The sequence below is a fragment of the Phalacrocorax carbo genome, chromosome 3 (genome assembly GCF_963921805.1).
Source record: "Phalacrocorax carbo chromosome 3, bPhaCar2.1, whole genome shotgun sequence".
Lineage (NCBI taxonomy): Eukaryota > Metazoa > Chordata > Aves > Suliformes > Phalacrocoracidae > Phalacrocorax > Phalacrocorax carbo.
In genome coordinates this window covers 29,106,142-29,134,140 of record NC_087515.1, presented here as the reverse complement: position 1 = coordinate 29,134,140, position 27,999 = coordinate 29,106,142, and the positions used below count along the sequence as shown (strand labels likewise).

At 46.2% G+C, this 27,999-nt stretch overlaps 1 protein-coding gene across 1 annotated transcript; it reads left to right on the top strand.

The window, feature by feature from the left end:
* Nucleotides 1-101: 101 nt before the first annotated feature.
* Nucleotides 102-27,357, top strand: DUSP10 (dual specificity phosphatase 10). The gene is made up of 4 exons (XM_064446305.1): nucleotides 102-249; nucleotides 1,857-2,693; nucleotides 21,383-21,760; nucleotides 25,087-27,357. Exons 2-4 carry the CDS (start codon nucleotides 1,901-1,903, stop codon nucleotides 25,350-25,352), a joined length of 1,437 nt encoding a protein of 478 aa, XP_064302375.1. The 5' UTR covers nucleotides 102-249; nucleotides 1,857-1,900; the 3' UTR covers nucleotides 25,353-27,357.
* The last annotated feature ends 642 nt before the right edge of the window (nucleotides 27,358-27,999 follow it).

Sequence of the window (27,999 nt, the reverse complement as noted above, 5' to 3'; positions counted from 1 at the left end):
GCCGGCCGCGCCTCCCACCCCGCCCCTCCTCCCGCCGCCCGCTCGCCCATTGGCCGGCGGGGCCGCCCGTCACCGCCCACCCCGCCCCCGCCGAGCTGTACATTTACGCGGTAGCAAAAGAGAAAGTAACGAGGATGGTGCGGGTGGCGCGCGGGGCGCGGGGCGGGCGGCGCGCGCGGGGTAGCGGGCGCGAGGCGCAGCGGCGGCCGCGCGGGGACGCGACGTACCGGGCCGGAGCGCGCCGCGCCGGTGAGTGAGGGCGGGCGGTGCGGAGCGCGGTGCGGTGCGGTGCCTCCCGGGACGCGGGAGCCCGGGCACGGCTGCCGCGGCGGGGGGCACCGGCCTGGCGGCGGCCCCGGGCCCTGCGCTCGGAGGTAGAACTTGAGTTTCCCGCTTCTCTGGTGCTCCTTTCTTGTGTCCGCCGTCCCCAGCCAGAGGAGCCGGGTTATCTTCCTCGTTTGTTCAAATGTTTTCTTAATTGCATCAAGCGAAGACGCTCAGGGCTTGTTTATACTTTTTCTAAGCGACGAAGAGGGGCGAGGAGGGTTTTGGCAAAAGAAGAGTAGGCTGGAAAACCTCCCGCGTGAGCCGCTGCTGCCGCCGGGGCCGCTCCGGCCGGCCCCGGTACCTCCGCCGTCACCGGGCGGGCGGGTGGCGGCACTTCTTGCTCCGGAGGTGCCCGCGGGTTTGCTCCGGTGGATGTGGTGGAGGAGGGAGACGACACAGCATCTTGGGGGCCGCCCCGGCAGGAGGTCTCGTTATTCGGGATGGGGCATCTCTGTGCCCTTTATCAAGGGGCCCGGCGCGAAGCTGGCGCGGGAGGCGAAGCGGTGGTGCAAGCGCTCGCCAGCTTTTGGGGGTTTGGTGGAGTTCGTGAAGTTGCTGCTAGGATGTGTTTTCCAGCGAGAGACGCGGTTGCCCCGAAAGCTGCTGGGGAAGGGGCGGCACTGTCTAGGCTTTCTTAGGTTGCTTTGCTCTTGTTGTTTTCCTTCCCTCCCGAGTGGAAATGGGGGAGTTTCTAATCTTGTGTTCTGTCTCTTAGCAAATGGCAAGCCAAAGGCTGGGCAGGCTGTGACCTTGCTGGGGCGGAGGGGACCCCTCTTTCTAGAAGCTGTGAAACCTCCCAGGGAGGAGGGAACTACTGCTCCGGGACTGCCAGGGAACAGCAGCCTTCCCGGGCCTGGAGCTGGGGACTTAGCTGGGGCTGGATTAACCTCTCTAACCGGGGGGGTGTGTGTGTGTAATCACAAGGTGCACGCTTACTTTTTGTAAAGCTCTCCAGAACCTAATTTTCCTGGTTTTGTTTCCTGGGTGTTTTTCCTTTAGTTTTATGTGTACAAGTTTGTAACTGTCTTGGAGAATTTATTCACAAGCTAATTTTATTCTAGCTTGCTGGAAAAGTTGCATATCACCACTGACACATTCAGCTCCTGAATGTTCCTCCCAGTAGTAGGGTCAGTCCAGTAGTTGCTTCCCTTGTAGTAAGCAACGGGAATAAGAGAACATGCCTCTGTCATTATTGGTTGCATACCTTGTAGCCTGGGGTTTCAGAATAGCTCAGCACCATCTGCATGTAGACAAATGCCGCCTCCTGGGTGTAGCTGCGCAGTCCAGGATAGTCGCATGTATTCTGCATGCCATGTGCATGCATGCAGATAGCTGAGGTATTTGCTGCACAATTGGAAAAGGTTCTTTAGCAAATACTGTGAGCTGGTAACTGTCAGAAAGGATTACTAACTGTGGGTAATGAGTGTTAGGAAAGTGAGTTGCCATATCTGTGGGCTTATGCGATTTCATGATCTGTTTTCATCACCTCTTTCTTCTTCCTATTCTCCCTCCCTTTTTTTGTTTTGCAGGGTGATCTTGAGTTCTTCTTAACTTGCTAGTGCTCAGCCTCCTCATGCCTCCATCTCCTTTAGACGACAGGGTAGTTGTGGCACTTTCGAGGCCAGTGAGACCTCAGGATCTCAACCTTTGTTTAGACTCTAGCTATCTTGAATCTGCCTCTTCTGTCGGTGAAAGCCACTCCAGTCTGCTCGGCGCAGCTGTTGTGTCCCTAAAGACTGCTAATCTCACGTATATGCCCTCATCTAACGGCTCTGCACGCTCCCTGAGTTGTGGATGCAGCAGTGCCAGTTGCTGCACTGTGGCAACGTACGACAAGGACGCTCAGGCCCAAACTCAAGCAAGTGTCAACGCCGGAGCTTCCACCGCCTGCCCTGCCAACCAAATGGTCAACAACAATGAGAACACCGGTAGCTTGAGCCCGCTGGGCGGAGTGGGGAGCCCGGTCTCAGGCACCACCAAGCAACTAGCTAGCATCAAAATCATTTACCCCAATGATCTGGCGAAGAAGATGACCAAATGCAGCAAGAGCCACCAACAGAACCAAGGGCCTGTCATCATTGACTGCAGGCCGTTCATGGAGTATAATAAGAGCCACATTCAAGGGGCTGTCCACATTAACTGTTCTGACAAGATCAGCCGGAGGAGGCTCCAGCAGGGCAAGATCACTGTCTTGGACTTGATCTCCTGCCGGGAAGGCAAGGACTCCTTCAAGAGGATCTTTTCCAAAGAAATCATAGTTTATGACGAGAATACCAATGAGCCAAGCAGAGTAATGCCTTCCCAGCCACTCCACATAGTGCTGGAGTCACTGAAGCGAGAAGGCAAGGAACCCCTAGTCCTAAAAGGTAATCCTCTTTGCCCACACGTAACCTCATGGTTTGCTTTGCAGCATGTGTATTCTGCCATCAGTCTAGCTGGTTGAACTTTCAAAGCGTGTGTTTATTCCTAGGAAGGCCTGTGTGCCTTGAGTCACCAATGGCAAAGCAAGTGTCTTCCATGAACGTAGTGGGGAGATGCTTGCTTTTCTCTGACTGTTGTCTTTGAGTAGCGGAGAGGGTGGGAACTGGAAGGAGGAGGAAACGCGCTTCCTGGTGTCTGTCTGTGCAGACAAAGAATTTCCCCCAGTGCTTGCTATGAGTATTTATAGCCCAAGGGGCAGAGGTCCAGGAGGGTATATGTCTCTTAGCTCATCAGACTGACCTTTACTTAGCAGCCTTATTTTAGTCCATTTAAAACTGAACTCATAGGTGCTGGGGATGGGCAGAAGGGAGGAGGAAAGATGAGGGTGGCCAATTTGTCTGAGGCATTGCATCATGGGCCAGTCAGCAAAACTTGAGGAGCAGTCAAGCCTTGTTTTGGTGGTATTGGATGAGAATAATGGACAGAGGGAGAGGTTTTGTCTAAAAAGTGATCTGAAAGTGTTTGTTTACATGTATGCATGCTCACATAGGTATATGGCTTTCCTGTAAAGGCTCCTGTTTTAATGTGGTGTTTGGTCTGTCCCTTAATGCTTTGGGGGAAATGAGCCCCACCAATTAAGGCGGCACCCAAGGACACTTTCCTTTCTTCACTTGATTCTATAGCTCCTATTTATAACAATGCTGCCCTCTAGATTGAATCTCCTTTCCCCTGGGTGTTTATGCCATTCAGAGGCATGGTTGCCAGAGACTGGCTGTGGCACTGAGAAAGTATGGAAGGATTTGTGCCTTAGCTTATCCTGTTACGTATTTAATACACTTAATTTTTCTGTTTAGCTTACTACTTCTAACCTGTACAACGTGGTAGGAAAATGGATTGGGCTGGTAGTTTATTCCCTTTCCTCTGTTTAGTTTCAGAGTTTTATAGGAGCTGAGGGCCCTGTGAGATACTCCTCTGTGGGTGTATCTTGTGGAAGCTTAAAATTGCACTGAACTTTCTTCTTGCTCCCAGTAAGTATATGGTCATGCTGGGCTTATTTTGACACTTGCTTCAAGCTCCCAGGGTCCTTTTATTGAGTCTTTCAGGTCATGATGGTGCCCTTCATCTGTAAAAAGGGAGAGGAGGCGCTTCGGAGGGCGAGATTACTGCTTAAGTCCTCTTTCTTGCAGTAGTCATTCTGTTGTACAGCCATTACAACTAGATATATGGTTGTAGTCTGCAAGCCTTCCTATCCTTACAAAAGTGAGATGCTGAAAGGCATCTCTTTTTTTCTGTGTTTCTCTGAAAGCACTGAAGCTCCTGTGGACCTCAGACTAGCAGTTTTCCAGTACCTGAAGTACGAAGCCCTGGCTGAGACAGAGCCACACAGCTACAGTTGGGTAGTACTGAGCTGCCGGGTCCTTTGGGCAGCCCCTTCTCCCAGCTGCCAATGCGGGCTGCTGCGTTGTGTTTTACTGAGTGCTTGTGGGGTTGTTTGGGCCATTTTTGGTTTTCAACCACTGGGAAATGTTAGCATCTGCCTTGAAGACCTGCTTAGCAGAAATCCCCTCCACAAACTGTTCTGCCAACAGATCTGGAAGTGTTCTAGAAGACAGAGTAAGCCCAAATCCTTTGCTTTTTTTTGGATGTAGTGATCGGCTGCTCTGGCCCACCAGAGCAGACCTCACCTGGGGAAGTGTGTAATGAGGAGCTCCCCCCATCACCTTGAAACCTCTCCCTGCCCTTTGAAGTGGGGCTTGAACTGCAGTCAAATGGCATTGAGTGTACAATAAACCAGCATTTAGGAAGGCTGTGGTTTAGTTTCAGAGCTGGAGGAGGGGTGCTGGAAGCACTCGTTATTTAGTTTCACTTGTCAGATAGCTTTTTTTTTTTTTTTCATCATGTTTCAGCAGGCTGGGAGCTAGCGTGTGCATGCCCCCGGGTTCAGGCCCCAAAATGAAACTGGGGGTAGCTGGGGAGCCCTCTTTGCCCTCACTTGTTATTTCGAGCAATTTCTCCTGCTTACTGCAGTCCAGTCCTAATTTATTGCCGGCCCATCTGATCCCCTGTGTTGTGTTTGCAAACACTGGTTGCTAGCCTGGCTGTCCAAGTTTATGTCCCCCTGATCTGGTGCCACCTTCTCCATGTTTGGTGCTGCCTGTCAGCCCGCGGCCCCGCTGCCGTTTTTGTGGCATGGTGTCGCGTTGTGGGGCGAATCTGATTGGCAAAGCTGAGGGTTGAGTTACAGTTTTGGCTTAGAGTGCACTGAGGTAGCAACGTGGCCCTGCCTGTATTTAGGCTTTAGGTGCCCGAGTCTTTTTAAGCAGCAGAAAAGTCTGTGCTGTTTCCACAGGCCAGGCTGTGATCTATGGATAATGTATGTATGGGCACCTTATTAGACTTAAGTTAAAAAGAGGTGGCCTGATTTATTTTTAATGTAGCAGACCAATATATAAACTAGTGTGACAAGAGTGTTGGGATTTTATGTATCCTGTGGTATGGGGGGATTTTAAGACCTCTTCTCCTACCTTCCTATCTATGCCCCTCTGTTAATGCCTTAATGTGGAGCGTTTTGTGTTTTGTTTTTTTTTTTTTCATAAGTACAATATTTGTGTAACTTTTACTTAAGCCCTTCAGAAGCAACAATTTGCTTATTTCTCTGTTCACAAGACACAACAGCACTTGAGACAGGTATAAACCCCCTATTTTTATGGAACAAAAAAAAAAGAATCGCGTACTACTTAGGCTGCTAGAGCCCGTGTAGCAGCACTGTGCTGTCAGGGCTGAAGCTGCTGCTCAGTCTGTTTGTATACAAAATAGGAAGAAGTCATCTTCTCCCCCTGCACCCACACACCTTCATACTAGACCATGGTACTGCATGCTTACTGAAACCTAAAGGTCTCTGTTTTGGGGGATTTTTTTTTTTTTTTTTTTGCTTAGTATTGGGAAGAAGAAGAAAAACCAGTGATATGAGCCCAGCGTCCCTTCTGCTTGAGACCAGCAGCAATGCTGTTGCTAAATCTGGGGAAGGAGAGCGTGGCAGCGCAGCCCCAGTCTGGCTCAGCAACCCTGGACCTCCTTGGTGGGATTGTGCCCCTTTCTCTCCCGCAAACCAACAGTGAGGCATCTCTGCCTTTCCTGAGCACTGCAGCTCATAGCAAAAGTGGCCTGGAGTGTTGGGGGCCTTGTGTGCTTGAGTTTGGTACTGGAACTTAAAAATAGGAAGTGGGAAATTCATTTGCATTCAGATGAAAAGTATTATTTTACCCAGAATGAAACATTTAGGTTTGTAGTTGAGTGTCTCTTTTCCAAGTTTAGTTAAATCTACAAATGAAACAGAAGTGAAAAAATTGACGTATCTGTGCCAACACATTTCAACAGCTTTTAACACAAGAGGAGTTGCCTTTGTCTCCCTGGCCACTATCTAGCGGTATTGTCTTCATCCTGCCCATCCTCCTCTGCTTTCAAGCCCCAGCAGCAGGAGCCTTGTCAACCCGCTGCAGTCTTGTGTTTAGTTTTTAAAGGCTTCTGTGTTTGACTGCAGGGAAACACCAAATTCAGGAGCAGAGGTGCAAAACGTAATTTAGTGAATAATCTTTTTTTTTGTTCCCCCTCCCGCCCTGTGTGTTGTAAACTGATGGCTGGACTGCTGCAAGGGGGATGGGGAGAAACCGGCTGGTGGTGATAACAACTGGATGCTTCTCTGTCCTTATTCCTAGTCTGAGGAGCTTATTTATGCTCTGGCTTTCAGTCTTCTCATTGCTCATCTAACAGGGAAATAAATGAAGTGACTCGCTCTCATTATAGTGGGGAGTATAAGACCTGCCAGCAAACCACTTCATGCTTTCTGCCACAGTCTAAGAATAGCTTCAGACCTCTTACCACAGCGAAGTCGCGTATCAGCGAAGTTGAAACAACTACAGGGGGACCGAGGCACCTATAAAAGGAATAAGTACCTGCTTTATGTTGTTCTGTGTTCATGTAAAAGACTATGATCAACTGCCTTTGGAATACCTGACCCGGTCATAATCTGTTGCAAATACATTATTAATAATTATCATCAGTTATAATGAATATTTATTAATTTATATTATATAATTTAACAGTGCCAGTGTTACTTTAAACCCTAATTGGATTACACTGCACAAGTGTATTTGAGAGTAAAACTCGATGCAATGGTCAACAAATCCAGCTGACGAACAAAACACGTGCCTGGCACTTATTTCCACCAGAGATCTCCACTGAATAATTATTATTAGGTCATGGCTGTAATAGGGAAATGTGTATTTTTAAGTGTTAAGTAATGCATGCAAAGTGTCCAATGTGTTTAAAACTAAAGCGTGTTCCTTCTAGGCTGCAGAGGAAATCTGGCCCCCATCAGTCATTGAGGAAAAAACTTCTGCTGGCCCTATTAGGGCTGAGATTTCACCTTCAGTTTTCAGACATTGCTGGAGCATAACATATTTCTTCACTGGGATAGGTAATCTTATTGGCCGTAACACTTGAAAATTGGTTGTGTGTGTCTGTACCTCTTGCATATAAATAAATTGGTGCAATAGTGTGGTTGGAGACCACAGTCTTTTCTATACTTCAAGGGATACTTCTGCAGAGGCGTGTACCTCTAAACTTTGCCTATTCAACAGTAATGGGGAGTGTAGCATTTCTTCCCAGATGATGGCATCTGAGAGTTCAAAGTGCTGGCTTGCACAGCGCCTGTCACGTTTTAACTGTCCCTGGGGGGAAGAGAGCAATGACATTGCCTTGAAAAGAGAGGAACAGGAAGGAGGGTTTTTTTTAGCTCTCCAGCTTCTCAAATGCTTGGAAACCAAGCTAATAGTCAAGAAGCAAACTGTTACGTTAGGTAAATATCTCTGGTGCTTGTGAAGAAAAATCTGACTCCAGCTCTGTTTAAACTGGGGGGACATCCCCTGCAGTGTTCCTGGTAGGTAGGTGTTGGGTTATAATGAGCTGAATGCCTGATGTGCTGCCCTTACACTGTTGGAGGTGGGACACTATATTAGTAAAATCTAGAGTTGCTTGCTGGTATATCTTCTTGCTTATTATTAAGGTGAGCACAGCCCTTTTTTGAGACTCAGGGTGGAAAAGTAACTGTATTTGAGGTTTGAGTGGTATCTGGATGTTGACTAATACAGATAGACCACCTTTTTTTAGGACCTATACATGGGTTGTTTTCCTTCCAAAGCAGCAGCCAATGTTTTTACTATGCTTAGGAGCATGAAAGTTTTTAGTGAGATTACCTTGGAATTTGAAGTGGGGGATCGGCCACTTGTCTTTAGGCTATGACTCTTTCTTTACTTTGTGAAATATTAGTTTTTTATTTATGAAAGCATAAATAAAGTGAAGAAATACCATTAATAGGAGCAGCATGCACGCAGGCTTAACATTTATCTGTTTTGCAAATTTACCAGCCGACCAGGAGGGCAGTATTTCTCAAATATTCAGCACGGGCTTGTGGGGCTATAGAAGTCACACTGTTTAAAGAAATAGATTATGATAATCTATGAAGATGACCTAATGCATTGTCCATTTGCACATAAGGTTATGTGTGGATCCTTGGCCTTGTTGGAAAGTCTCTGGTTGGCCTGGAAGATCACTGGTTACAGAAATCACAAGGCTGACTTGAATTATTGTGAGCAGTGGTTTACCTGGAGGTTTGTTTCTAGGTACTCACCTGAATATGTCTTTAGTGTGTTTAAACACCTCTGTACTGTAGAAGTTAAACTTTGTTGAGGTTCTTGTTATCACAAAGGTATTTTGGTAAGCCGAGGCTTAAAGAAGAGTGGTGGATATCGTGGATGTCTCCTTTCCCCTCTTCCACTAAAAGTCAGAGCTGGCAGAAAGTCCTGTTGAGAAGAGGCTGGATAAAGGTGCTGTCATGAGCATTGCACTTGCTTCAGTTTTAGCTGGCGGGCCTGTCAGGTGGCTGCTTTTCACCTGGTCTTGATCCAATGACTGTTGATGGTTATGGTGCTAAAGCTCACACATGCACCGGTCCCTTTGGGTTTGGCCACTAGTCCTGGCTGTGCCTCTCAATGCACGCAATGCACAGAACGGGGGCTACTGTGAGCAGAAGGCATTCAGGCCTTCAGCAGGGTGATCTCTGCATCAGGGAAGTTCCAGCATGCTTGTGGTTTCTGTGCAGAGTGGCCAATTGATGCTTTGTTTGCCAGTAGTGAAGCTGCGGGGTTAGTTTGGGTGGGTTTTTTTTTTCAGATGCCTTGTGACTTTTTTAGTGTAGGAAACTCTTTGCTTCAATTAATATCTATGATTAAGGCAACTTCATGTCTAAAGCATCTCAGCCCACTGGAGGTTGGTTTTGGTGTGTCCTCCCCTGTTCTGAAAGATGTTGGTTCCCTGGGAGCATGTGTCCCTCCAGAAAGTGGTCTCGGGCTTGGTTCTGGACCTGTACAGCAGCATTTTAGGGCTTGAGGAGGAGGGGGGAGATGGGGAGAAGTAAACGTCTCTTCCATGTGGTGCAGAAAGGGGGTAATCTGGCTAGAAGGATAACTCTGTGCCTAGATAGCAGGGCAGTTGTGGGGCCAGGATAGTTCTGACCAAGGCTGTGCGGTGGTCATTCCCCTGCTCTGTGACTAAGCACACGCAACAGACTTGTTGTGAGGCCTTGGACAAGTCATTTTAATCTGTCTGGCTTTTCTTTCCTGTCCTCTGCACTGTTTGTAACGCTGAGCTCATCTCTCTTGTTGCCATCAGTGTTAAGTGTGGCTGACCCAGGTTCATCCGCTGTCACAGTGGTGCCCTGAACAATGCAGCTGCCTGTTGCAGAAAGCTGGAGAGAGGCTTGCAAGCACCCCTTTCCCCTCGTCTCTGAAAAGTACATCTTTGCTAAAGTGTTAAACTGTAGGATCTGATTTACCTCTAGGAGGGTTTTGTCTTTTAAAAATTCAAGTCTCATTTTCATGTCTCTTTCTGCTTGGGTGAACAGGTTATCTCCTTTCTAAAGGAAAGCTCCACTCCCAGTGAAGAGGCCAAGATCCAGAAGGGGCACAAGCATATCTCCTGGCACTTGTTTTTAGTGGTACCCCTAAGAGCATGTCCCAGGGGAGTGTGCATAGAAACCTGAACCAGCAAGTCTGTGGGGAGCAACTAGGACCTTGTATGTCTGGGTGCTACCTAGTCCCTCTTGTCCTGAAGGAGCGAGCCTCTGACTGCTGCTGCTTGGGGCAACGCTAGCCTTGTCTAGCTCAGCTACACCCACAGCTCCCTTGGCTGGTGTCCAGCCAGCTCATGTGTCCCTACACTGGGCTGTCCCCACCAGAGGGGTCTGGCGTTAGTGCAGTCAGGGTGACTATAAATCTGTCGTCAACTTCTGCTGGGGGGACATGAATGCACTCGGTGGGAGGGCTTGGGAGCCACTGCTCCTACCAGGGTTAGATGCTGCTTTGCATGTATGCATTGCTCTATTTCCAAGATACATGGTTTGAAGAAGGGACTTGGAAAAAAATATTTTAAAAATATATTAAATGACGTGAACATGTTGGTTCCAACTCTTTTACTATTCTCTAGCTTCAGAAAGCCTACAGTGTGCCTGGGTTAATTCCCACTTGATTTGCTGCAACAGAGAAGAATCGTTTCTAAGTAAAGCTAATAAAAAGAAAAAAAGTTACTCCTTGTCCACACATTAATTATCATATATATTTTTTACAATATCTTAGAGTTGGAAAAAAGAAGATAACTTGCAAGCTCCTGTCATATCAGGCAAATTGGTTGTCTCCAGTTTATTATGCCAAAGTGTGACATTAAGCTGTATTTAAGCCACTGACCAATAATGTTTTAAAGCAAAAGCTGTTGTTAGAGCAGTTGACCTGTACTGTGTTGGCGATGGGCTCTAATTCTTTTTGGTCTCTGCTAAGACAATGAGAGTCTCTCTGCTCAGCTGATGGAAACTAAGAATAAGCCTTTTGCTGCTGCTTAGAATTTGTGGGCGTATTTTAGGTACAAAACCACTTAACGTGATTGTTTAACATGAGGTTAATCTTAGGTTCCTAGGTGTTTGTGTTAGTTGTGTAAGGCTGCATGACATCTCTGTTGAGGGATAACACAGTGCTTATGCTTCCTGAGAAACATTAGTGTTAACTCCTCTGTGGAGAAAAGGAGACCCAGGTTGGTTTTGATCTGGCTGAAGAGATTCCTTTTTGATTGCTATTTAGTTCTGGATTCTGTAAATATGTATATTTTTTTTCTTCTCTTGACTCTGGAGTATATGGATGCAAACTAGGTCAACTTTCTCTTGCCCTTTGGCGTTTTTAGGGTTTAGCCTTGCTTCCTTGACCATTAGGATTGTGATTTAAGTGCTGACCCTGAAGTCTGTGTCAGTGTGGGGGCTGGCTTTCACCATGCTAGTTCCAGTAGTTTGCTGATTTTGTTTTTGGACAATGTGGCACTGGGATATGTCAAGACAGCACCCTTCACTTTCTCTGGGTTTTTTTATGTGCTTTGAAAAACCTTTCTGGAAAGTGTCAAATCAAAGCCAGATATTATTATTATTTCTAGTTAAAAGGATATAAACTCTGTACTTAAAAAAAGAAGTTTAGATCCAGCAGGAATGGATGGCAGTCCCAAACACTTGTGCAGTATATCAGCACTCTGTTTTTCTTTCATATTAATGCAAATAAATGTTGCTGGTGTTTCTAATGTGGAAGAGCGGTGGTTTGGACTGGAAAAGAGCTTGCGTTCATCCTTGGGAGAAATAAAGCAGCCCATTCTGTTCTTAAAAAGAAGCTGTCGTGAAGAGGTTGCCCTTAAAAGGGTAAAGTGAATAAATGGATAGCTGAACCATGAAAATCTGTGTTCTCTAAAACATGTGAATTAAACAGAAATGTCCACTCCTACACATCCAGGATTACAGATGTCTGACACGGTGCCGGGACCCTTCCCCCTCTTCAGACATGCCGAGCCAAAGTCCTCTGCGTTGTACTTGTGTGCGTTCACACCGGCTGCTGGCTGTCTCCAGGCCAAGTGGGGCAGTTGCTTGAGGGATGCATATGGTGATGGGCAGGGAGAGAATTGGTAATAGGTTAAAAACCAAAACAAACCTGGTTTTTTGGGCAAATCTGGTCTGCTCTACCTCTGTCTGTGAAAACGGACTCGTAGCTTTTTGTCAGTATAAAACCATTTGTGGTATCTTTATTGCATTAAAATAGTTTCTGTTCCCTCCCCCCTCACTTCCCCTGCCTCCTTTGTACATAGCTTTAGCATTTCTTGATGACCTTTTTGTTAATATGATTTCCAGTGGGAGCATTTCACAGTAGAAGTATGTATTCCTTCAGGGTTTACACTGACATTTCCAGTGATTATTTAATTGGACTTCATGTTAGCCTACATCCCCATGGGAATGCATACTTTTGCTATGAGAAGTTGTAATGTGTCTAATTTTGAGTTTCTGCTATAAACGCTTGCCCTCCAGGGAGGGCAAGTCCAATCCTCGTCTGTTGCTGTGGAATTGTCACTGTAGCATGTTTGGGATGTGGGGTTTCTTGTCTTGTTCCTCATTACATTATTGTATAGCTTCGTCCTTGTACCAAAACTGAGAGCAGGCCTTCTCCTCTTTCACCTTCCTGACTGCTCCCTGAGGATAACTCAGTGCTTTGAAAGATGCTGACATGTAGTTTATTTTCCTGTGAATATTTTTTCTTCTTTCAAATGGGAAGACTCTGCACTCACTCAGCATAGGGGGATTTCCAGTTACAAGCTGGAACCATTGTCTTGAATTCGGAGATGTGGTCCAGAAGAATTCACAGCAGCTTCTGGACAGGCTGGTGAGCGGTCCAGAAGTTAGCAGCATCTCCTGGAAAAGCTGGCAAGTAAGGGAGGGAAGGGACATGTGGGATTTGCATGGATGGCCTGGGCCCAAAACTTGGGGGTCTGAGGTAAAACTAAGTTTAAGATACCAAAAAAAACCCCAAATGAAACAAACAAACAAAAAAAAACACCCCAAAGTGAAATCCCAGGAAAGGTTCCCTAGTGGCAAGTATGGGGGGGAGGGGGGGGGGAATTGTTTGTTTTCCAGTTGGAACTGATTTGGATGATCTAGTTACCCTCAGAAGAAGAAATGCAAAGGGGTAAGAGCTGATGGTGGAAAGAAACAAGTCGTGTTGAGGTGTGGTAGGCATTGGGGGTGGCAATGTGGTTGAGAGCAGGTGGTGGTGAGGCCGGAGGAGCTGAGACTGGAGCTGGCTAGAGCCAGCATCTCTGGCCCAGCCTGGCAGGTGAAGGGGCTTTCAGTAATCTCTTTCCTCCCTCCCTGGGACATGTCCCTAGAGCAGCTGGCAGCTCTCTGCCTGGTGTCATAGTACAAAATAAAAGTAGATGAGAGCAGGGACTACAAAGGCCAAGTGGGAGAGGATGTGCTGTGGCAAGGGGCATGAGCAGTAGCGAGATGAAATCAGAAATACTGTGCAAATGCATGCACGCGTGCCTCAATGCTGTGGGGAAACCTTTCCTCTTTATCCATCATCACATTCGTGACTTCTAAAGGGACCTCAAAGCGGTTGTGTCAAGGATGTGCTTGTAACTCCTCTAGGCCAGAATTTGTGTACAAACCAGCTTCTTGGGATAGTTCCCACATGGAAAAAACCTGACCTTGCAAGTTCTCTGGAATGTGGAGTTTTTCCTTTTTTTTGAAGTGCCATTGCAGCTTGATTAGAGAGAGAGACTAGATTAGATTGTTTCGAGGTGGAAGCTGTTCTTTGTGAGCTATGTTTACTTTTACTTTTGTGTTTGTTTTAAGCTTAAGTCTTTTGCAGCAAGGCTGATGCTGAATGCTATGTGGGTGACAGGGAAAGAAATCCTGCAACAGGTCTTTTGAACCTCCTGTGGACGGGCGAGAAATACGCTCACATGACCAGAAGGTCAGACCTATTCTACTTCCTAGGAGCCACAGAAGTAGGAAAACCCTTCAGTTATGCCTTTTATTTCTGGAAAACGGGGGCAATGTGGGCACTTGAGGTAAATGTGGATACTTATGTTGCAAAAGGATTTATTTCCCCCCTTTTTTTCTTTAGCAGCAGGAATGGTAATGTGTAAAGCAGTCCTGGTGTCACTGTGGTCTCCTTTTTACTACAGAAGGATGGGCTCTCCTCTATTGTGGGTTTGACCTCATAAATCTCCCTCCAGTGATTTAAAACAAACAAACAAAAAAACCCACCCAAAACCTAAACCACCATTTCCTTGAAATCAAAGGAGAAACTGCTAATGTCACCTGGGTGAGTGTGGTCTGATAGGTCCCCACCCTTTTTGACAGAAGGGAGTTACCTTTCTCATCTCAGCTTGCCACTGTGTGGGCTAAATACAATATTTTCAACCATGTCAAGCTTTCTACAGCAATGAGGACAAGCCCTGAGCACTGCTCAGCAGCAGCTGTAGTGAGGAGAAGGACATCTGTCTTGGAGAGTACAAACACACTCTTACAATGACCTGGTTGGATTATCCCAGTTGCTCTAGAAGAGGTGTGGGAAGCACAAGTTCTTCACCACAGTGTGCAGAGGCCTGCTTGGACGAGGAAAGTGGCTGTCTTGTGTTGTTCAGGAAATGTGGGCATCCCTTCTTTCAGTACCTCAGGATGAACAGAGAACGATCCCCAGCGTACACCATGAACCATCTTTGCTGTGGCTAGAATGGTGCCAGCAACAGCTGTGGGAAAGTCTGATGGCTAGATCTTCCACTGCAAGGTGGTTTTACCTCTGGGGGTGCTTTGTGGGTGCACCCCCAGTGCCTCCGTGCCCTCCCTGTTAGTGCCTTTGATACCTGGTAGACCTACCTCTGCTTGAGGCTAAGGGAGTACTACAGAAATATGGGGAGTTAGGTGCTTTTACTCTTTTCACGTCATCTGGTGTTGGAGATAAGGTAGTGGCCCTTTGGTTTGGCTACGGCCCCGATACAAGATCCTTTGTGCACAGCCATAAACTTCTGCAGACATGGCTGTGTTGGCCAGTGGTACGAAGAGATGGTCTGGGTTGTTGTCCACATCCTAGGAGTGGACTTGGCCTGTACTTGATGAATTCTGTTTCAACCTGTACAGTTCTTTTTTTTTCCTATGTGGAAGCAAGCATGCTGTGATGGATTTGGTGCTAAAAGTGAGCCTGTGTCAGATGGGAGTGGTATCCCATGGAGTGCCTCTGTGCTGGAGCTTGCTGGTTCCCCTTGTGTGGGGAAGCACTCCTACCATAGACCTGTGACCTGGGGACAAGGCACTGCCTCCAAATAAGCTGAGATAGCTTCATAGTTTTGGCTGTTTGTAAACCTGTTATGTGAAGGTCAGCACAAGCAAAATGATGCTACCTACCTGCTGAAGCCAGTGGGGACTGCAGCCTGAGCCAAAGGGGAGGAATATGTGGCAGTAAGGAAGAAAAGATAAGTGAGCACTGTGCTTAAAGGTAAGTGCATCTCACTCAAGCATGGTGCGACAGTCCACAGCATGCCCTGCTGTGGTACAGAAGCAGCCCAAACAACAGCAGTGAAGTGGTGGTGGCTCAGCAGCAGTGTGCCACCCTGCAGCAGGACCTCCAGACACCGCTGGTGGCATGCCATAGGGGTGGCCCTGGGGCTCTGACCCTCCTGTCTGGGTGGGGAAGGGGTACAGCACCAGGTAAGTGAAGCAGCTGGCAGTACCTGGCCTTTGTTTTTACATGCTGGAGTCACATTTGCTTAACCTTGAGGGATCCTGCACTTTGAGTCAACTTGACACAAAGTCATCTGTTCATTAATAACACAGGAGCAGTTTAATTGTTGTCTTAGTGGAAAAATACATGAGACTGTCATCAGCTGTTGCTTCTGGCAGTGGTTTTCTGCAGTAATGTAAATAAATGAGGTCACAGGTTTAAAGGAACAGGCTGTACTTGCACAAATTTAAAGCGTCATCTTAAACAGATATACACCAATTGTCTGAATATCTCTGTCCTGCACCCCGAATGATAGCTGTAACATTTTGACCTTGAACACACTCAAATGCAGCTGCAGGGGCTCAGTTTGCTGTGTTGGTACTGACAGGGCACACACTCAGTGTGTGTGTTTTAAAACTTGGCTTACTTCCCAAGTGAGCAAAGCTTTTGGTGGCCAGAACCTCAGTATTGCTGAATTTTCTGCTGCTCAACCCACGACAGCCCAGCAACTCAAGAGTAGGGGACGTTACAGACTGAACGTTTCTTCTGCTGATACTTCACAGCATCCTGGGATTTCTGCTCTTGATGTGCATGTGTGTGTTGGTTTTATTTTTTGAGATGGCTTTGTGGTATTGTAATCGAGGATGAGCGGATCCAGAAATCCGCCTGGACAGCTTTGAAAGCTGTATAAAAGGTCTGTTTGTCTCCCAGGATCACGTGTTCTGTCTAAATGTGGATCCTGCCTCTGCAATCTGTCATGTATAAAAATATGTTCCTGTTTGTAATCGTAATGGGAACACCCAGTACCTGCCACGCTCAGAACAAAGTATGGCCATGCCGATGAGGTAATGCAAAGGTATTGCTTTATGTGAGGGTATTTCATGGCAAGTGCCTCTCTATAAGCTCTCTCGCTCTAGGGGGAACAAGGTCACCTACTCCCTTTTCTGTGGGGTAAGAGCCTGTTTCCAGATAGGAAAAATATTGCAAATATAACAAAACATATTGTAAACCCACATCCTAGTTTGTGTATAGACACACAGCCATAGGATAGCAGTGATGGTTGAAAGAGGTGCCAGAGAAGATACAGATAAAGTACAAATAGAACAGTAACACCTGCCTTCTTTAATTCTCAATCTTTAAAACAAAACAAAACAAAAAATCCTATAAAATGCTTGCAGGTAAAGTTTGTTTTTCTTGCCTTCTTTGAAGATTGTTTCTATTGCAAGGTCATGGTCACTTGTAAAAGCTGGTTGCCTAGTTCCTGCCATACCTGTAGTGCCTGTTTTGCATTTCATTTGCCCTCTTCTGGTGGCAAAGGACAGCACCATGTTTGGCATGACTTTTATGCAAGCACCATGCTGCTTGTCTTTTTTTTTTAATTTGTCCAGAGCTGCTCTGGCTCCTGTCCAGCTGCTCACCTGGCCTCATAGCAATGGTGCAAGTCCTAGTCTCCTGGGTGGCTTTGGAACTGGGAAATCTGTGTGCAGCTACTGCCCAGGCCCTGCTTGGCAGGGGATTTTGAGTAGCCTTGAGATGTTTATGGGCAGATGGCTGCAAAGAACTTGAACAAACAAGTATGAATAGCTGGAGCATGTACAGTGCTGACTTGAGACTTCCTAAAAGTTTTGAGGTCCTGGACAATCCCAAGTCTGTTGTTCACCAACCAATCTGGCAGGGCATGATGCTGGAAGATGTTATGCAGAGATAACTGCAAAAATGTCTTGCTCTTGCATTAGTGGCAAGCAAGAGCCCTCTGTCTTCGGTTGTGTTCCACTGGATAGCAGGCAAGGCCATCTGCCGTGAAGGATCCTGCTTCATTGATTCATTTCCCTATAGAAGAAATATCTGGGGTTCCCCAGTGGGCTGGGCATCCTTTCATGTCCATTTTCATTTGGATTTGGGTAGGTTCAGTCCTCCCTACAAGCCTGCCTGACAGCTGTTTTGGAGTAGAATGTGCACAAAATCACTTGGCACGTTCTCTGCATCCATGCATGAGCCGTGTCAAACTGGCTGGGCGGTTCAGGCTTTTTGCTGTACTTTGATTATTAAAACTATGTGGTATGTCTAAAGCTAGAAGAGGCAGGTTACCAGCATGGCATTCTGTAGAAGTGAACAATGGTGTCTTATTTAGCTGCTGGCATTTTGGTTTGTCACCGAAGGTAGCTACGCAGCTGAGTCTAGGCTTCATGGCTGTTCAGACTGCACTGCTATGCATGCTAATGGTCTTTCCTGGTGGATATATTGCCTCTCTGCTTAGGCTGCCTGTGTATGAAGAAGGCTTTTTGCATATTGCAAACAGCAGTTGAAAAGCTGCTTTTAAAATGCAGCTTATTTTTGTGCTAGTGAAAGGCTTCCACCAGGTTGTGCCTCTCCTCCACACTCCCTGTTATAGCCCTCTGTAATGTTTTCTCCATGTCCCAGGTTTGGGAAGGTTTCAGCAGCTTCAACCACAAAACAGCTTCTGTTACAACCATGGGACGAGTCTCTGCATCTATGCCTTGAACTTCCTTGTGTTCTGGAGTTGCTGTCAGTAACAGTGATATGTCTTGATCCTTGCTGAGTTTAATGAATCAACTCAGACCAGGCTTGCAATAGCTATGTGTTGGCCTCATCTCCAGGTACAGCCTCTTCTCTCCCACCTCCTCTCCCCTACTGCACAAAGACTTTAAATGCTGAACTAGCAGCTCTTTGACAAAGGAATACAGATGCACCTGAATACCATGTACACTGTGTTTGCCTTGATGTGGAAAGTCCATCCTTCTTCGACTCTTTCTCACTGGTCATAACAAACTTTGCTTGGACCTTTTCTGAGAAGTAGTCTGAAACTTTAGAAAAACCTGAACATTATGGATGCATGAGCTCCACTTAAATCACAGTAGGGCCTCATAAATCAACTAGGAGCAAGGAGCGTGTGTGGTGAGCATGGGGGGAGTTGATTAAGGGAACTGCACTTGTGAGGTTTCTGGATCCTCTTTTGGGACCTGCATGACTCGTATGGTAGTGCAGATCCAAGCTAAGCTCCTACTGTTGGTTTTAGAATTCAGCTTCCCTCTGACTGCTTCTTGCTGCATCCTTTCTGGGTACCAGTACTCTTGTCCAGTTCTCCCTTGCTCACATGTCTGAGCCAGTTCAGGTTATTAATCCTCTGCCCAGTAACATGTTGTTTTAGGAACATTTGCTCCGAGAGGTGCTTGGGTATGGTACTTTAAATATTGCTTGAACTGACTTTTTAACTCCCTACCCACATAAGGGAGGAGAGCAGAGGGAGGGGGGATGTGGAGTGACATTAGGGAAGTTGACCTCTTCGCTGGTGAATGTCAGAAATGAAGTTGTGGGTGAAGCTATTGTATGTTTGGCTACTCCACTTGTTTGGGCATCTTCCACATGGTGTTTTTGGGGTTGCCTTCCTGTCCTTTGGCCTGATGCTCCTGCTGGAGTGGTGGTAATTGCCTTGCACCACTTTCTCTCTTCTGGGTACAGTGATAACACACAATGTAATGGTCTTTTGCCCTGTCCTGTTCTCCCTGTTCTCATGTGCTGGACCAAAGCTCACACTGAGGAGTGGGTAACAGGAGTAATAGTGTCTTCTGGCCAACAGGGTAGGCAGAGGCCCCAAAAGAAGGATGTAGGTGGTGAGGAAAGGTCTTGCTCTAGACTATGAAGGTCTCCTGTATATTACAAGGCAGCTGGTGAAGCAGGATGGTGTCTGCCACACGATCAGTGTGTCTGCACCTGAGTGATGAAGCAATGGGATCCTACCTCCGCCTGTGGCCGCTTATTCCCAGAAGGCTGCAAGAGAGGTGGAAAATGAGCATTGACTCTGGAGTCACTAAAGCAGCTTATTCTTCAGGGGTTTTCCTGGGAATCCAGCATGCTTTAGTTATTGTTTAAACAGCAATATTTAAGCTGAATGGGTTGCTTGTCTATGCAGAAGGATGGGAATGTGGGTTAGGGCTTAGCCTTTGGCCCAGTCTCTAGGCTGGGGCTGTCAGGTTGCATGAGGCTTGAAACCTCTTCAGCGTGGGGATGATAGTCTTGTTTGTTTTTTTCTTGAGTGGACTGAGAAAACTTTTCAGACCCTGTCAAGGCCAGGTGGTGCAGTTGGCAGTCAAGCTCAGGTTTTTGTCCTTGCTCTTCCTTCTGTCCTGCTCCCCTATTACCACAATGTTGTGAGTAGATATCTTTAAGGCAAATCTGTTTGTTCTGTGTACTGTAAACAGCAGAAACAGCTGAAGACAAGCATGCTTTTGAGGTGGGGTAAATACTGTGTTTTGTGGGTGATTCAGGGATTTCTGGGAAAGTAAGTTACTAGTGGCATTTGAAGAACTGAAGTCTGGATGGTGAAAATGGCACTAGTATTAGAGGGGCTCAGATGTTTGTGACCTGGTCTGGGTACCTCGTGCCCATCGCGTACTGCATAGGGCACCAAGATGGGCCCTGGGTGGGTCCCGCCCTATGGGCAGGCCTGTGGGCGTTTGGAGTTGCAGCACTTGAGGTACAGGCATGGAAGCCCTTTGCTCTATCTAATCCAAAGCTGGTGTGACAACGTCATTTCCTCTTTAAAATTTTTATTTGCCAGATCACTGTCAAAGAGTATGGAAAAGAAAATAACCTCTTTTAAAAAAAAAAAGGCAGCAGATTAGTGGAATGGTGATATTCAGAATTTATTTTGGCTAGTGTAGCTCTTTCTAGTAACTTCAGTGTAGCTCTCCCCCCTCCTTGGGTGTGTGTGGTTGTTTGTGGTTTGTGAAATGCAAGCCAAAAAAAAAGTGCAATTGAGTCTGAACGCTTGGCCTGTCTCAATGTGGTGCATGACTCCAAGTATCCTGGTACAACACAAACGTGCGCTTTTGCGGGCGAGGCGGGGGGGGAATATATCATTGCATTTCTTCTCTTTCCGCCTTTTTCTTTTGGAGGAGCCACCTGTTAGCATTACATCAGCGGCTCCCAGGAACGCGGCCTCCTACCAAAGGCCTTACACAAAGTAGTTCTTCTTGTATTGTTTGCGCTCAAAGAGCTGATGTCATGCTAGCTGATGTCATTGTGTGCTTTGTGTAATTGCTATGGAAACCAGGCAGGTGGGGAGCCTAGGGCTGATGTAATTGCCCAATGAGGTGTAGAAAGGAGGTCTGCTTTTCTTGCTCCAGTTCTGCAGAGCCACCCTCCTGAGGGGGGGGAAAAAAAAAAGTGGGGGTGGGGGGAGAAATGCTTCTTGGGGGGGGATAAAAAAACCCAAAACACCAGCAAAATGTGCAGTAGAGACAGGGGAGGTGCAAGCCAAAAAAATTACTTCTCTCTTCCCCCTCAGATCCGTTTCCCAATCCATATTAATGTCCTAAAAATAACCCTTGCTAGATATTTTCAGGCAACCAGGGCAGAAAAAGTAGAACTGTTTGCCACATGTTAAAAGAGCACCTCAGTTGCTGTTGGGTTACAGGAGCAGTTTTCTTTTGTTCGGCTGCACAAACATGTACATCCCCAAGTGATGCTGGTATGAGGTGCACCCACTCCCCCTTGGCGGGGTTGCCCTGCAGGGCCGCTCCCAGCAGGCACATCTGCTGTGGACAGGTAAAGCTAAAAGACCGACCCAGCTGGCTTGCTGTTCTGTTTTGGTGTGCTGCTAGCCCATTTGCTTGTAGTTTTGGCAATGTTTTCCTTCTTGGAAAAATGCCTTTTGTCCCCCCTGCCTTGCTTCCTCCCACAGGCTCGTAGGTGAGGCAGCCCCAGTGCACTGGTGTTGCACAGAGGCATGTTTGTCTGTGAGCCTGTTCTTGGCACTGTCAGCCTCGTGGAGGGGAGGACAATGTGTGCCACTGATTCATGCCACCCTTGCTGTTGGTGGCCATGCCCAGCATCAGTCACTGTGACGGTGGTGGTGGTGATGATAGAACCAGCTCTGGTCCTGGTGACCACAGTACATTCTCTGAAGAAAGGTGGGCCCAAAGCATCACTGACCTCAGAGTGTCTAACCAAAATATCTGCTTGGTCTGTCTTCCCAGGAGGACTCAGCGGTTTCAAGCAGAACCATGAAAACCTCTGCGATAACTCCCTCCAGCTGCAAGAGTGCCCGGAGGGGGGAGGAGGGGGCGGTGCATCTGCTGTGCCCCCCACACTACCTCAGTCCATCCCCACCACGCCGGACATCGAGAACGCTGAGCTCACCCCCATCCTGCCCTTCCTCTTCCTCGGAAACGAGCACGATGCTCAGGACTTGGAGAAAATGCAGAGGATGAACATAGGCTACGTAATCAATGTGACCACACACCTGCCCCTGTACCATTATGAGAAAGGCATGTTCAACTACAAGCGGCTCCCGGCCACTGACAGCAACAAGCAGAATCTCAGGCAGTATTTTGAAGAGGCTTTTGAGTTCATTGGTAATTACCCTTGACTGAAAATACTCCTGTTTGGGTTTTTTTTTTGCTAGATGGGTTTTTTTACCTGTTATAAGAACCTAGAGTGAATTTTATGCTTTGTTAACTACCCTAAGGGCTGTGTAAGGCCATATTTACCTTTAAGTTGTCAGAAATGCTAAGTACCTCATGTGTCTATTCTCATCTCTGGCATATCCAGTTAAGTAGCCTGGGGGTACAATTTTTATCCGTGGATAGCGATACCTACCTCCAGGCCTCTGAATTCGGGAAACCCCAGAAAACTGAGACTTTTATCATCCCCTCTTCTTGATTCCTTTGCATTCCTAGTTTCCACAGTGGCTTCCAGCCAATTTTTCATAGTAACTGTTCTTAATGATGGCTGAGTCTTTCCTAACTTAATTTCATGAGAACTTTCATACTTCACTTGTTCTGCTATTAGATTTATAACTTCAGAGTCTATGTGTGGATGAGTGGATTGTGAGGAAAACTTATATTAATAAGCCTCTAAACCTGTAGGCTGTGTGAGAGAGTTCACCACGGACATGCAGCTTATTGGGGATGATATTGAAGAAATGACCCAGCAACGTTACCCACGTTGCTCTGAACATCGCTGCAATCCACAGAGCACAACTCTCAGCCAAGTTTAGGGGTGTGTTCAGCTGTGGTTGGTCATGTAGGCTAAAGCCAGGTGGCCTCTTTAAGCAAGGCTGGTCAGAGAGGTGGTCAGCACATGATCCTGAAAGATTTTAAAGCTTTTGAGGACCTTCCCTTGCCCCTCTCTATGGCTTTGTGGGCACAGCTTTTGCAGCATAGCAAATGTCCACTTGTGCTTCCCCAGCCCAAGTACATGTCCTGAGAGGTTTTCTGAAAAATGCTGGGGGGGACCACTGACATAAATTTACTTTCTTGTCCTGAGGCTGGGGCAGTCTCTTTACCAATACTTCAGGCTTGATGGTGGAGGACTAGACAAAGGAATTGTGCTTCTCTGCTGTGTCACAGCTTAGGTCCTTAGCTGACGCCAAGTGGGTCAGCTGAAGTGGGTGCAGAGCCATCTTCCTCCCTGCCTTCAAAACTGTCAATGTTTGTCCCTTGAGTCAGGACGTGGGTACATGGCTCCTGAAACTCAAGCCTGCTTGTGCTGGCTCTGTGGAGGTGCTCTGGGACTCAGCAAAGACTGGGCCCCAGTCATGGGACTGGATCCCAGGGCAGGAGGTCCAAGCTCAGCATATTCTTCTGAGCCCATCTGCCCCTGCCGTATGCTCTGAAGCCAGCAGCTTGTCAGCCTAGTCCGGCTGTGTTTATGTTGGCAGGGGGTCATTGTGCACGGACACATGCAGTCAGTAGCCATGCTACCTTAGTGAAGGTGAATAGGCAAATCACTGCTTACACTGCAGTTCAGATGGCGTGCAGTGTTAAAGCTTGAGTCTTACCACTGACAGCTTCTACTAGGAGCCCTTGAGCTTGTCCTCTATAGTGTAGAGGATCAAAGGATCCTGTGTAAACTCAAATTTTCCCTAGTGTTCTTAACCCAACCCTAGCTCTAACAGTAGTGCTGTCAGCTCCCCAAACTGCTAGTTACTATGTGCATGGGAAGGTGAATGCCCTGTTTTGGGTGAAGGGAAGCCCTTTCTGAGGGCAGGTGAGAGGGAACCTTGCTTTGATCTTTTGGGAAGAAAAGCTGGGTCAAGAAATCCAGTAAAACCTTAAACTTAGAATTCAACAAGATCGAGATATGCAATAGGCTAAGCTTAAATAAAGAAGCTGCAAAGGTCTGTTGAGGCCCTTTGGGGGTGGGAGGGAGACTTCTGCACTCAGCATCCCTATGAACTATAGGATTAGAACTCTTGAAACCACTAAAAGATAGCGTTTGGCTTATGACCTTACTGAGGGCACAGAAAGCAGCCTTATTCTGAAAAGGTTTAGAAAGTGTTTCAAAACCCATTTTACTTTCCTTTTTAATAATTATAGCTTGAGGGTCTTTGGAGAAATATTTGTTTATTAAAAACATTGAGTTTTTTCCATAGCAAATTTAGCCAGCTGGGGAAGTAACTAGTCAAAGCCTTCCCTTCCTCAGGGTAAACTTTAAATTACATTTGAGAAGATTTGGAAATGTTTAAAGAGCAGATCATCGGCCTGTGCTTCTTCAAATAAGTCCCGAAAAAACCACAACCAAACCCAGGTTTAGCTAAGACTAAAGCCATAGGAAGTGAAATCATCCAAAATTGTCTGGGAAAGTGTGTCAAAATGCACAGAGTTTCAGTTTTCTGAAACAATAACTGGCAAAAATATCTAGAGGGAAGTTGGCTACATTTGTGCTTTCACAACACAGGTTGAACATGCGGGGTAGGAGGAACTATACTCTTGGTGGGGTTGGATTCATGCCAAAACTTGTAAACTAAATTCATGCTTCTCCTGTGGATTAAAACAGAAGAAATAGGTTGAAGTGTCACATCATTAAAGTTTTATCTCCTGTTTTAAAGGCAAGCTGTCGGAGATGAGGATGGTATGGTGATGACTCTCCTTTTTCTTGTGTCCTGTTAGCATGTGGTTCCAGGGGTTCTGCCCTCCCTAAATCCTGCCCAGGTTGCATCCCTCTAAGTGATGCATCTTGGTGGGGAGTGTGAGCATGGTTTGTTCACCCTCCCTCCCCACCTTATCCTTTCCCCACCATTCCCAGTGAGCAGCTCTGGAGGGGTAGCGTTCAGCAGGATGCGATGGTGTGCTTAAATCATGAAGAGACAGGGATGGCAAATCCCTTTTTCACACCGCTGAAGGTGATCAAGTCAAAACAAAAAGAGCTTGATATGCAGAAGGTGAGGAGTCAGAATTTGAGGTCTTAAAGAATAGGGCTTTGAAACAGATGTATTGTTATGAATTGAATCTGAAAATACCTGGTTTTTTGGAAAGGGGGTGTCCTGCTCTGAAAGACAGGGAGGTTGAGATGCTGACAAAATGCAGCGGTGTTGTGATAGAGGTGGAGATGGGGTCCAGGCTGCCTCACTGTGGGCCATGACCTCCTTAGTAAATGCCCCCTGGCAGCACACGGGAGCGGTGCTGCAGTGTCTCTGTGTGCAGCTCATCTAATAAAGAGATGATAATCGATATGAGTATCTTCAGTGTTAGACTGGCCTGTGTTTCACATTCAGTAACTCTGAAACCCCAAAGGAAGATGGACTGGATGGGGTGGAGGATGGGACACAAACTGCTGTGCTTTTAATGAAATAAAGGGTCTTTCCATATTAAGTTACTCTTAATTGCACTGAGCCTTTTCTGATTCACAAACTGGCAAAAAAAATAATCTTGCTTTCTTCTGTCTTTCTTGTTTCCAGAGGAAGCTCATCAGTGTGGAAAAGGTCTCCTCATCCACTGCCAGGCTGGTGTCTCCCGATCTGCCACCATAGTTATCGCATACTTAATGAAGCACACGCGCATGACCATGACGGATGCCTATAAATTTGTAAAAGGCAAACGACCAATCATTTCCCCTAACCTTAACTTTATGGGGCAGTTACTGGAGTTTGAAGAAGATCTAAACAACGGTGTTACACCACGAATCCTCACACCAAAGTTGATCGGCGTAGAGACTGTCGTGTGATGGCAAAGCTGTGAGGAGGTGGTCAATGAAGGGGTTAACCTATTCTTCACCTGATTTGGGGCAGTGATGGGTGGGTTGTGGGTTTTTCTTTTTAGCTTTCAAGGGGGGTTTTGTGGCAAACTTTTTGTGAATAAAAACCTTTTTTTGTAAGGAAAGGTTTTTAAGAGATCCAAGAACTTCCCCGTGTTTGGGATGCTGTTGTGATTTCCTTCCCAGACGCTGGCAGAGCAGGGAGGCTTCAGAGCAGAAGGAGTACTTCTTAAAATCAAAACAAGAAGAAGAAATATGGGGCTTTTTTTTTCTTTTTATTTTTCCCTCTTCTCCAGCTATTTGTAGAGTTTATGGCGAAGTAGTCTGTGCAGGTTCATAGACTGAAGAAACCTAAGTTGAAGATGAAACACAAACAGCCAAAACAAAGCAGGAAAAAAACCTCCCTGAAACATAAGGGCCTTTGTTCTGCAAAGGTATTGCTAAAGATAACCTAGCTAAATGCTCACCGATGCAATGGAAATCGGAGCAGCTTAAAAAGGCTGCAAGGCACTTTTCACACCCTGACTCAAACTAAAGAAAAAGAAAAGTTTATTTGGCGTGTTTCATGTTCCAGTTCTATTTTTCTATTTTGGGGTGTAAGGTTTTAACAGTAAGGGACTTTGATCATTCTATGCCATATGCCTTCACTGGCTTCTTGTGCAATAATAATTTTGGGTTTATTTTGAGTGTTTAAACCAATTAGAGGTGGCTGCCCATTAATAATAAATAATTTTTGAAGTCTAATAGTGCAACAGCAGCCAGCTTGGTTCAGAAAGGATAAATGAGAGCAATTATTTCGTTCCTTTGTATGATTTTGATCCTGGTTACAGTGCCATAAACCTTGTTACATATGTATATCAGAATGTACAAAAATTAAGAACGAGCAAAGTTTATTTAAAAATATTTTTCGCACAGAATATTGGTGTGTTTCAGTTGTCTATGTAAAAAATTTGATTATAAAACAAAAACTCTTTTGGAAAATGTGTGTCCTTTTATTTCTTTAGCAATTTCCGTTTTCTTTCTGTAGGATGGGTTTATGCTCTGTTCTTTTTGTTTTGTTTTTTGTTGCAGCGTACATCTCCCCTTTGACAAAACTGATAACTCTTGGCATCTCCTTTTCAGTGTTTCATTCCTGTCCTCTGCTGGTGGAACATGTTTTCTTTAGTCTCTACTGTACTGTTCCATCCTTCAATTTCTGTAACCGGATTTTTCTCTTTTGGAAGTACATCAGTCTCGGAGCTGTTCAGCTGAATTAGCCCTATCAGTGAGGGCTCTTTGGGACAGACCTGTTATTTCTACAGCTCAGTAGCCATTTGGAAAAATAAGAAATAAATATTCTGCACTGATTCCTTTTGATCTTTCTGCAATTAGCTTATGTTCTATGTTATAAAATTGTCCGGTTTCTAGAAATATGTTGGTCTCTTGTGTGCTTTTTCCTGGCCTCTCTATAGCCTGCTCCTCTAGCAGTTCCATGATTCCTGGGAATCCTCCTCCTGGCATTTTCCCTCTCTCTTGCCCATCTTTCCTTCATTGCCTGCCTTTTCCAGCTGTGTCAGTGTTAAGTGTGGTGTGTATTTCTAGGGCTGATGTTTCTGCCTGACAGTGTCCGTTAGATGGCTGAATTTTGCTTTCTTTGTATTTACTTTTTTTTAATTATGTGCTATAACCTCATCTCTTCTGGACTGTTACCAACTCTACAGTTTATTTGTAGGAGCCTAAAATGAGGTAGAAAACACTTCTCTTAATGATTCTGTTGTGGAAACTGATATATCCCAGGAAGTCTGGTAGCAGCAAAGGTTTTTCCTAAATGAAAACGTAGGTGGACTGAACCAAGTTTAAAACAGGACCTGTCAGAAAACTTATGTATAATCACATTAGACATGTATATTTTTGTGAACATTTTACTTAAAATGTTGTTACTATACAGGTATTTTCTTGAAACTTATCCCTTTATTAAATTATTTTTCTACTGGAATTGATTTTTTTATTTATTTTTTTTTTTCTTTTCTACAATTAATATTGGTCCTTTCAGTGAGACACCCTTGGCAGCAAGCATTGCCTAGGTGGCAAAACCTCTCGGAGTCTGACTGCTCCAGGGACTAAGGAGAGACTGTCTGGACAGAGAAGTCACTGTTTGCTGGTTGGGAACCTTTGTGCTCCAGGAGGAAGGTGGTCTCTTAACAAAGATGGTCTGCCTCCCCCCTTTCCTTGTGTTTGGACTCAACCTCTTCCAGCTGTTCTCCATGAACTTGCAGGTGCGGGTCATTTGATAGCAGGGAGGAGGTTAGAAAATATTTTTGTTCCTTTCCAGAGAACTAAAAGCGGCAGCAGGGCTGAGGGCTGACGGAAAAGTTGGTCCTCGCAGCCTGTGCTTGTGGCTGTAAGTGCTGCATAACAGCGCTGATGCTCTGTGAGGGAAATGGGTTATTCAGCAAGGGGAGCGTGCAAGCTGCCTACCTGGGACACAGCTCTCCTAAGCGTGAGGGAAAGGAGGACTAAATTCAAAATCAGTCTTCCCTGTTACTGCGGGTTTCTTGTGCTTGTGCTAAATGGCCTGATATGAACATCTCCAGTGGGAGGAAGGGCCTGCCACACCGATGTGACTCACAGCGTCCTC

Bases quoted from the DNA above. Each gene is read 5' to 3' on its own strand.
- DUSP10 (XM_064446305.1), top strand. From the start codon at position 1,901: ATGCCTCCATCTCCTTTAGACGACAGGGTAGTTGTGGCACTTTCGAGG. The intron at 2,694-21,382 runs GTAATCCTCTTT...CTGTCTTCCCAG, and splicing joins GGAACCCCTAGTCCTAAAAG to GAGGACTCAGCGGTTTCAAG. The intron at 21,761-25,086 runs GTAATTACCCTT...TCTTGTTTCCAG, and splicing joins AGAGGCTTTTGAGTTCATTG to AGGAAGCTCATCAGTGTGGA.